Source organism: Anser anser (genome assembly GCF_964211835.1).
Source record: "Anser anser genome assembly, contig: HAP1_SCAFFOLD_197, whole genome shotgun sequence".
NCBI classification, from domain to species: domain Eukaryota; kingdom Metazoa; phylum Chordata; class Aves; order Anseriformes; family Anatidae; genus Anser; species Anser anser.
In genome coordinates, this window is record NW_028153644.1 from 8,581 (window position 1) to 19,527 (window position 10,947).

The 10,947-nt window shown below is 33.7% G+C and overlaps 1 protein-coding gene across 1 annotated transcript; it reads right to left on the minus strand.

Moving 5' to 3' along the window:
* Positions 1-295: 295 nt before the first annotated feature.
* LOC310891711 (adhesion G-protein coupled receptor V1-like) lies at positions 296-10,825 on the minus strand (the record flags this gene model as incomplete). The annotated part of the gene is made up of 6 exons (XM_083853956.1): positions 296-3,118; positions 3,917-4,187; positions 5,392-5,957; positions 8,845-8,958; positions 10,373-10,477; positions 10,820-10,825. 6 exons carry the CDS (start codon positions 10,823-10,825, stop codon positions 2,738-2,740), a joined length of 1,443 nt encoding a protein of 480 aa, XP_083710082.1. The 3' UTR covers positions 296-2,737.
* Between the last annotated feature and the right edge of the window lie 122 nt (positions 10,826-10,947).

A 10,947-nucleotide genomic window follows, 5' to 3' on the forward strand; every position in this document is an offset into this window, starting at 1 on the left:
ACAGTCATTGATGAGCAGCATAGGCAATTGTCTAACATCATTTTTTGTGTCTTGCATTGATAAAAATCTAGGGAAATCACTGAAGTCATAATAATTTACAGCCCTTGATCAAACAGCCAAATAATAATCCACTTTTCTTTCCTCTCCACAAAATTTTAAGGAATTCTCTATCTAAGAACTACCAGAGCCACATTAAGAATTTAAATTCAGTACAGTATTTCAAAACTGTATTTTACTTGTCACTGCATTTCTGATAGATTATAGATACTAAGAGGAAATAGATTTTTTTTCATCCTTTTCTTTAAAAGGGAAGCATCACTCGCTAAGCCCAGCACCAGTAGTGACACACCAAGGAAAGCAGAACTTGCCTGTTTAATTATTTCCTTTAAATATTATTTATTCCATGTGATTCTGTCTACATGCATCATTACAATAAATGTTTCCATAACAGATTTGCATATATTTCTGTGAACATTTCACTGGGGCATAAACTCCCACTGACATTTTTTCTTGGAGTTATCAGGTGTTATCATAGAGTAAAGCTTTATTTTTTGGGGATAAAATAGTGGCCTTTCTTAAATTCATATAGTAATCATGGTTCACCATTTCAAAAGATGATTTTTAAAGTCTTACAGTTCTTGAAACCAAACTCTATAAATATGTGGGCTGTATCATATTTTGTTCCACAACTGCTTGAGTAACACCCAGAAATATGCATGAACATTTATCTGATGATAGATGGAAATGTTTTACAAATACTGTATTTAGTAACTGATTCTCAACCATTCCAACTTGTTATCAAAAGTCTGAAGAACAGATGATGGCACTGTTTGTTTCTCCTCTTTTCTGAGCTTTCTCCTAGCATAGGCCCCGATTCTGCAATTAACAGGATGAAAGTGCACCATTGTGCGGTTATTAGCTCAGTAAACTTTCTGAAATACTACACAGCCAAAACAATTTGCTCTATTTAAAGTGTATGCTGTATTTGGATCCTGTATGGTACCTTTGGAATAAAGTAATAATCAATAAAGAACAGAGATTTTACTCTTTCTGCAATGTTTCCTTTAGTACCTTTTAAAGGAAACCAGTACAAAGAGAAAAAAATATATAGTTATTTGAACAATAACAATTAGTTTATGAGCTTAATTTTCAGAGTTAATCTTCCTAGCTATACCAAAAACCGCATCTCTGATTACAGCACGTTATTTAATTGAAGGTGTCACTAAGGAATATATCTCACATTAACATTATCTCCTGTACCTTTATTCATCCTACAGTTTCATTTGCTTCTCTGCTGATTCCTGAGTCAATTCTTTATTTTGCCTAAGTACAACTCATTCTAAACATGTTCACTGAGATTATCATTTATTCACGATGCAGAAGGATTGTCACAGTGATAAATAGTGGTGTTTTCCTTCTCTATGAGTTTCTAAATTAATTATTTGAGCTGGAAAGCTCCTCTGATTTAATTTCTTCAAACAAAGATTTTATTTATAGTTCATGGAGAAAGTACAGAAAAAAAAAAAACAGATTGGAATCTACAGTTTGAAAATCCAGGCAAAGTGCTTGGAATGACTGAACATTCTGAAATATTTATCAGATGTGTGTCTTGACTACAGTCAAAGGACAAAAAAAAAAAAAAAAAAAAAAAACATTGAATACATGGAATTAGACATTTAAGAATTTTGTGGATCTCTCAAACCTCTTGCAATCATAAAACATACTAACGTGTTCTAGTATTTCAGAAGGCAATTCCTAATCTAACTGTGAATGCCATAAATAAATAAATAAATAAAATTGCATATTAGATAAACAATATAATTCTGGCAAAACTTTTTGTTCTCATTATTCCTCCTGTAAGAGAATGTAGGGAGAAGGATGTGGAGGGAGGAAATCTTTCAAAGGTCTTAGAAGTGATTACAACGTCTTTGGTAGACTATAAGGAAAATATAAAACCTGGCAAATTTGAAATTCATGGATATAACATCAACACCTTCAACGATGATAAAAGTTATCTTTTACAAATTGAGATAGAAAAAAAAAAGGAAAGAAAAAAGTGAAGAAAACTATACAGGGAAAAAAAAAAGTAAGTTCTCCTAACAAATTTATATATAAATGCAATATAATATACATATAATATATAATGTATATTTGACCCTTTTTAATTTAGAATAGTTCAGCTGGAAGAGCAAAGATCACAGTATCACAGAATTGTAGGGGTTGGAAGGGACCTGGTCAGGCTGGAGAGTTGGGCAGGAAGAAACCAGATGAGGTTTAACAAGAGCAAGTGTAGAGTCCTGCATTTGGGAAGGAACAACCGCAAGTATCAGTACAGGCTGGGGGATGACCTGCTGGAGAAGGACCTGTATCAAGCCCAAGATACATTTACTTGCATGTCATTTCTGAAATTTTTCCTGCTTCAGTAATTTAATTTTAAGAACCTTATTTTTTTCACGTTCCAAGTCAGAGGCCAAGCAGAAACATGCTTCAAGGGGCAAGCAACAGACAACGCTGATCTCATTTTGATAAATTCCATGATTAGTACCTGAATCCTCTTTAGTTTTAAAATTTGTTTAATTACTAATGATTAGGGATAGAAAACTTTATAGCATAGTTATGAAAGATGTCTTTTTAAATAAGAAAATCTTTGCTTCAGAGCTAAGCACTTTTTTTTTTTTACAGGAATGGTCATTTAAATTACAGTCAAGGGGAAGGATCAATTATTGAATCATATTCCTCATATTAAATAAGCTAAAAAACAAAAACAAAAACAAAACAGCTGAGATACCTGTATGAGGAAATGAGCACCATTTTGAAGAAATGCATCTTTTCTTATTGGTATACTCAAAGTATGATGTGTTTTTCCTTCTGGAAACAGGAGGATGCTGTTTCTAGACATATTTAGAATGCCATCTTTTGCTCTCTCAGGATCCAGAGCTCCAGCTGGAATATACAGTGCAGTATAAACTAACTGCACATTTCCAACTGTTCCTTTCTCCCTTACAAAACTCAAGGATAAAAAGCGTCCTGTTGGATTACTTTCAATCTTCTGATTCTCCAAAGGATAAAACTTTATTACGCCATAAACATCATCGCTGTCCTGAATGTAAAACAAAAGCTGCAAAACAGAAAACAGCATCACTTACTCAATGCTACAATTAATATACACCACAGTTTTCACGTTTTCATGAAAGTATGTCCTGACTGTCATCATACATTTTTATCGTTAGTGAATTGGCACTCAAGAAAGAAATCAGATTGACAGCCCCAAAGTGTTGCTTGTGCACAAGCAGCACACCACTGATAGCAGCAACTTTCCTGCTATGCCTCATCTATGTCAGAATGAGCTTTGAATAACTGATTTTTGGTTCAGCAGCCAAAGTGAATAATTTGAATATATTTCAGACTGTGAAAAAATCATTTAATTCACCAAATTCATTCCAATCATATGTTCAAAAAGCAAAGTAGGGACCTGAGTCACAGAATTGTCAGTAATGCTAATTACCCCTTATTTAAAAGTTCAGAGGTTAGTCTTAATCACTAAGCCATCCTCTTGAAGCTGTTACTCTGTGTAAAACATTCCAGTACCTACAGCAAATAAGCAAGTGAAAATAAATGCTCAACCTTCTCTTAGCAAGCAACCAATCAAGATAGCAGTTATGCAATGATATTTATGATGGGAATATTCTAAGCTAAATGCTACTGCATTAAATAGGTCTGGCCTTATAAAATATGTTAAGCCAAAGACTTTGGATGTGGCTCTTTATACTGAGAATACATCAGCTTGCTTCACTTAAACTCAAGCACAACTACTTCAATTTAGCCAATCCACCAAAACTGGTGGATCCTAATCCTAATCCTACTCCCTAATTATTATCTATCACCTCCTCAAAACAAGTTCTGAAATCAAACTTACCTCAGATGGTTCGCTGACTTCTGCGCCTCCCTGTATTGTATGAGCTAAGAGCTTCAGAAGATAGGGCTCTGCTTCTTCTGGTATGTTATCATCAATAATGGTCAGTGAAAGTGTGACCAGCATCTGTCCTTGATCAAAATGTATCTCCCCGGTCTCTGGAACAAGGTCTGCAGTCACAGGTGACAGATCACTGCTATTTCGAGTTATGACCCAGGTCACAGAAACATTTCCATGTGTTCCACCATTTCTTACGATCGTGATCCCTTCAAACCTGTGGTTTTGAATGAAAATAAAAATCTGTAACATGCAATTATAATTAATATCGGTTTACTTAGCTATCTGTTCCCTGGAAGATTTATACTGACTTCAGTGGAATCGATATTAACTGCTGCTACTGACATTTGAGTCAGGACTTAAAATTTGTGAAATCATACCACAGAAGTAGACTTTTCTCAGGTTGCTTATTCATGAGATAATATACATAAAGACATGAGTAATATATCTAAAGACATTAGTTAAAATTTATTTTGTTTACAGTAAGAAAGATACTGAGAAGAGGAAAGTTGGCATGTTTATATTTTTTCTCAGGAAAGATGTTAAATTTCAGAAAACTTTTTCTCAACTAAATTTCTACACTGTTTTATGGACTATATCAAAATACAATTGTCAGGCATGAGTGTTTAAATAATGATTTTATTTAAAATAAAGTGACTCAACTATTTGCCTATGCACTGAAATATAATTTATCAATATTTGTGATTATGGAAATGTCACGTTTCCTGTATCTGTGTATAAGAAAGAAAAAAAAAAAAGTGAATATTGAAGTGCTGGGCTCTACATACTAGAAATTGTTCATAAAATCATAGGTTGATACATTACCTCTTTCTCTGGGGATGAACCACCATCACTAGCTAGCAGTGGACATTTTTACTAAAACTGGCAATATTGTATAGATATTAGTTCTGCTTGTAAAGATTTGTGTGGAGATTTGTTTTTAATTTATCTGTAAAATTACATGTATTTAACTTTTTTGGAAGTCTATGGGTATTCAGTACTTCACAGAAGACACTCACCACCATTTTTTAACCAGAGACTGACTTTAAATACAGTATAGACAAAGATTTACTGGGAAAGGAAGCCTGAAATATATTTTCCACTTGTATGAATGGGTGTGTGGCCGCATCACAACTTCACTGATCCATCTTTTAGATTAAGGGTTTTTCAGTATTTTGATAATGTCATTAAATATTTACAGTTCTCATATATAGTTCATAAATATTAAAATACTTCTGCATAATTAGACATTTTCTCCCTTGAAAATTCTATATCGTTTATAATAATTACACAGTAGGTGATTTCTATATTAATTTTTCACTACTGATTTTATAATTACTGTCAGTGAAATCCTAAGGATGCTTTACAGTGCCAAACAAATCCCTTAACATGACGAGATACTGTTTGAAGATCTGTAGTACCTTGAAATTTGGTCTTCATCAATGATAACAGTTTGAGTAAACAGGATACTGTTGATTGAAAGCACTCCATAGGGTTTATCATTTGGTTGGATGGTGACGTGAACAACAGATGGATTAACCAAAACAGCATCTCCCTGTAACGTGTCCTTAAGGAGCATAATTTGGAAGGTCTCAGCAATTTCTGGTATGGCATCATCAAGGATCTTGAATTTCATATATACTTCATGAACTAGAGGTGTGAAGACAATAGTTGTATTTGGCTGAAGATCTAGGAAGTCTAAATTGAGCTGCGCGTGTGCTGTTGAATTCCCAGTTATGATGGTGTAACTGACGGAGACTTCACATTCATCAGGTCCAATTAATTTTCCACTGTCATCCTTACCACGAATCACTTGAATTGTGAGCATTTCGACTTCCTCAGGCACCATGTAAGTGCTCTGAGCAAATCGCACAGGGCTGTCATTTTTCTTAATATTAATCTGAACAGAATTCCTTGTGGTGTTGATTTCAGCCCCTCCCTCCACACTCCTGAGATGAACAACAAACAATTCATCATTTTCAGGTATCTGGAAAAATAATAGTAGCAACAGGGTGTAAGTCCCATTTCAAATATATGCAGAACACTTACTTAGAAATATGTTATGTATATTTAGCAATAAAGGGAAATAATACAAACATTACAACCCTTTTCACATTAAAATAAACAGGCAAAAAGAAACTCGCTTGCAACTTTGAAAATCCCTTCTCAAAATTGAATGTTTCCATTTTCTAAGACATACTTCTATGCTATGGAAATATGAAAAAGTGGGAAAAGACAAAAAAAAAAAAGGGCAAACAAAAACTAGGCAAGAATCAGATGAAGCTCTATCTTTCCAACTAGAGAGTGTGAGGAGATCCTAACTCAACTTGTGGAAGTTGCTCTGCTTGGACACAAGTGTTCCTGACAGTTATTTAGTCTGACATCTTTATTTGCTGATGTTAACACCATTTTACATCTATGCATGCCTGAAAGAACAGAGGAACAACATATGAACACAACCTACCTTGGCCCTTTTGTTCCTATTCAACGGGAAAAAGAACAGTTCCTACTTTCAGACAGACTCACATTCCCAGCACAGCTTCAGTCACAGCTCTGAGAAGGTGCTTGCTGATGCTTATCTATTAATTAGACTTTGGCATTTCTACATGTGGTTTGTTTAGAACTGCACTTTAGTTTTAGCTCTTTAGTCTCTAATAACTGATGCAGCAGACAAAAAAGAAGGGTTTATAAGCCTTGAATTGCAGAATTTAATATTTTTTACTTTATATTATTACATTTTATTCCCCAGTCTTGATAGGCTAAGTCTGTTTAACTGGAAAATATCATTATTTTATTAATACAGAGAGATTAGAAGGAAATATTTAAATATTACATAAGATCCTCACATCTCATTCTTGTTGTGGACTCTCAGAAAAAACAGTATTATTTGCTTCTGAGATAAATTCCACAACAAAATTGCTTATGTGTTACTAATGGCATTGCTTTGTTATAGGGCTGATGAATCCTTTCCATGTAGTTCTGTTTACTGAGCAAAAAAAGTTCAGAATTCCTTGTGGTCCAATATTTCTTCTCTTTTTACACATTTGTTAATTGGCCACCCTTAGATCCTGTTTCAGGGCACAAAGGGTATGCACGCCGCTGTCTTTGTAGCTGAGGCCAATTTTGTCCCTTGTTTGACTTGTGGCACTTAAACTTGCATAATATTATTGACTGATGCAGGTTGTTTGTTTTTTTTTCCAGCGTGAGATTTGCAAGCTCTCTGTCACCTCTCTCCTACACTACTATTTCCTATTTTATCTTATTAAAATTGATGTTAACTTACGCTTGTTTTAGTTCACTAGTTCATATACTGTCTTGCAGTACAAAAATACGCATTTGACAGTCAGAACGTACATGCCATTTTAGTTGCAGATAAAATCTTAGTATCCTACATAAATAAGGCATTGTGGAGCTTTCAATTACATCATGATTGACCAATAAATACATGAGTCAAACTTCGAATATAATAGTATAAATGATTTCCAGTGCTGCCTTGCCTCTTTAATTTTCTCTTAAAGTTGCAATTATACTTAAAAAGGAAACCTGCACAGGAAAAGTACTATAAATGCAGAGCTGTGGAAATCAGAACTGCAGTCCCCTACCTTCTGTAAGGCTGCACAATTCAGAAAAATACTTGTTTCATTGGTTTCCCTAACTCAGATCCTAAAAGCTCAAATTAAGTTCTGACAGTAGTGTTACTGGATTCTTGTGAACTCTATCATCATCATCATCAATAAAGGTTTTTGTGCAAAATTCATCTTTCACATACACTTGTGAAAGACTTTCAAAGAGTGGAAAGACGTTGACTAGACACACCAAATACAGATCAAACTTTTAGAAACAGAAGTTTGAGAGCATTTCTCAGAATAAAAATAAATAAAATCACATCCTCCCAAGAGAAAAGACCCTAATAATTTATTTCTGTGTGTAAGTCACTGAAATATTACATTGAATTGGAAAGAGATGTTTCTACACTTCAGCACCCCAGGTTGGCACAGCCTCTTAACACTAGAGTATCAGTAGAAATGTGGAAGGACATTTTTTATAACTAAGAGTAAAAAGGAAACAAGCTGCTTTACAGTTCTGTGCTCACTTCTGAGACACACACCTTTCACCATTATTGTTTTCTTATGAATTTCTTACTAAGTTGTTTTGCATCATATATACTTATTTTGATGTCTCAGTTTTCCCTCTTAAGCTTATTATAAAGGAAAAGAAAAACACAAAAGAAAAGTGCAGGTAAGAAAAAAGGAAAATCACAAGTTGCAAATTAGAAGAATGTTTTGTTTACTCTGAGATAAAAAGAAAGCCTCACAACCTATGAGTTATGTTGTGTTTTTTTTTTGTTTTGGTTTGGTTTTTTTGTGTGTGTGTTGTTTTTTTTTTTCAATTGGCCAATCTGAAAACAGAAAAATGTTAATTATCACCTAGTATTCATGCTTTCCACAAGACTGCATGTTTGTTTCAGGAATCTCATCTATTTTTAGGATTTTTTCAAATATGTTTCTACCCTGAAACATATTTGAAAAAAAAAAACCACAAACAAACAACGACAAAAAATATTTTTGAATCTGCCTTTTCCCTGTGAATCTTCAATGTGTAATATTCTTTCTTTAGTGACAAAGATAACATGTCTGCTCAGCCAGGATATGCACATAAACTAAAACTATTCACTGATGAGAATTAAAGAGGGAGCTTGGAAAGAGTAAAAATAATAGACCAGAGAGCCAAAATTTAACATCACTTCATCAAATAGAACTGCTTTTAACCTTATTTAAGCCAAGCCTTTTTGTAACTTATTACTCTAAGTCTTTCCAGAACTTCAGTTAACCTTCTACGTATCAAAGCCTAAGATGAAGTCAGCTTGTTCCTACCTGATCATCAAGCACTGTTAAATTATAAATCAGCTTTGATCTCCCAGGTGTGAATGTAATATTTCCCTTAGCTGGACTTAGGTCTTCTTCAGCTGGGTTTGGACCATCTTTTATCTGCAAAGAATTGATTTGTCTGATGAGAAGTCTATAAAGCAGGAATACAAATCCAGTGCAAGTACAATAACCAATATGCAGTGTGACTTGCATAACAAATGACTATCTGTTCAGCCATCTCCAACTTACAACTTACATGAACATTCAGTTGTGAAAATCTGCTCTTTTCTGGCAGACAGTGTAAGTCAGAACAACCACTCTGAAGAAATCCCGTATTTCCAGAATAAGAGGAAGAAAACTACTTCCATATAGGCCTATGGGGAGTCTTTAGTATATTCTGATGCATAACTGACTCTTTCATATTACAGAAAGGATATTCATGCAAATTCAGTTTGAATCAATAGTATTTCATAATAAATTCCAAGACAAAGTAATAGTACTTACTGGTTTTGTGTCCCTTCTATCTTAACTTGTGATATTAAAGATACTAAATTTAACAGTCAAACTCAAAATACTACAAAGCCTCTTAAAGGTCATATGGGATTTTTTGGTTTTAGAACATTTTGTAAATTATTTTTCAACATACATATATAATGATGTGAGACAGACCTAAGTAATTGTCCAGAGAGTAAGATTTACTGTACCTTAAAACAAACATATTTGCAAAAAATTGCACAGAGAATCATATTCAGTACTTTAACTATTCATGCTATATTTAGTATTAATAAAATCCAGTGCAAAGCTTTTCTGGTTTTGACAGGTCTAGACTAAAGCTTTGAGGTCTAGATTAAAGCCTTACCCTATAGGACCAGGCAACTAGTACAGAAATATCTATATGAAAGATTTTATATATAATTTTAAAGTAAATAATAGAGTCTGAGCTAGATAAGAAAAAGAAAGCAATGAAGTCAGTAATTGTATCACATTCAAATCACATATGTAAATAACAGGATAAGTATTCAACATGATTAATTATTTCAAAAGCTTCATTTGCAGGGGATTCAAGATAGAGATCAAGATACAGATGATTATAGATACAGAAATTCACCAAATCCTGAGCACTCACAGTTCAAAGTTGGGATAATCATTAAAGACTCACTTGAATATTTGTATGTAAAATAAATATTTTTTAAAAAAATTAAAAAAACTTAGATAAGACACTTCTTACATACTTAATATGCATTATTTTCTAGTAATACATACTGATGTTGCCTCACGTACCTTTCTAAATGACAGAATATACTCGGTTTTCTCTAGTACCTCTTAACATTAAACAGTCAATTAAACAGTCAGATAATTACAGTATTTTCTATATGACGGTTAATATGAATCCCTTTTATGAAACAGATCTACCTAATGTAGATGTAGGTATTTTGTCCTTCTTCCCCTTTTGCAAACACTTCAATAAATTATGATTACAGCCTCTCAGTTTAATCCAACAGACTACTGTATGAAGTCTTTTGGATAAACTCACCTCAAAAGTTATGACGACCGTCCCATAGGTTCCCCTCTCTCTAATTAGAGTGAGCGGCACAAATTCATTTCTGCCCCTGGGCTCATTCACTGTGATTAAGGCAGACTAATGAGGAAGAAAAGGAACAGACAATCAGACACAGATCAAATATCACAGCAGAATGAAGAAACTGTTACCATAGAAATATCAAACTCCCACAGACAAGTTAATCCAATCCGCAAACCAGTCCACTGATGGCATACATTTCCTAGCAACCAATTAGTTCAGCTAATGAAAACCTTAAAAGATTTCAGATAAAAATGTATCACGTAATGCAATTTGTGTGTTTTTGTTGTTGTTGTTGTTTGTTTGTTTCTGTAAATGAACATAGTCAACATACACAAAGCACTGACATATCATCACTGGTATTTTTAGGAGCTCCTACACCCATTAAAAATAGGTTTTCACCATCATGAAGTCGTTTATTAGATAGCTAGCTATAAATGTACTCAGGACAATCATTTAGGTCACTGGTCACTTTTTTAGGCTATTGTAGGTAACAGATTTTGAAGATATCCACAAATCCCAGAAGCAGC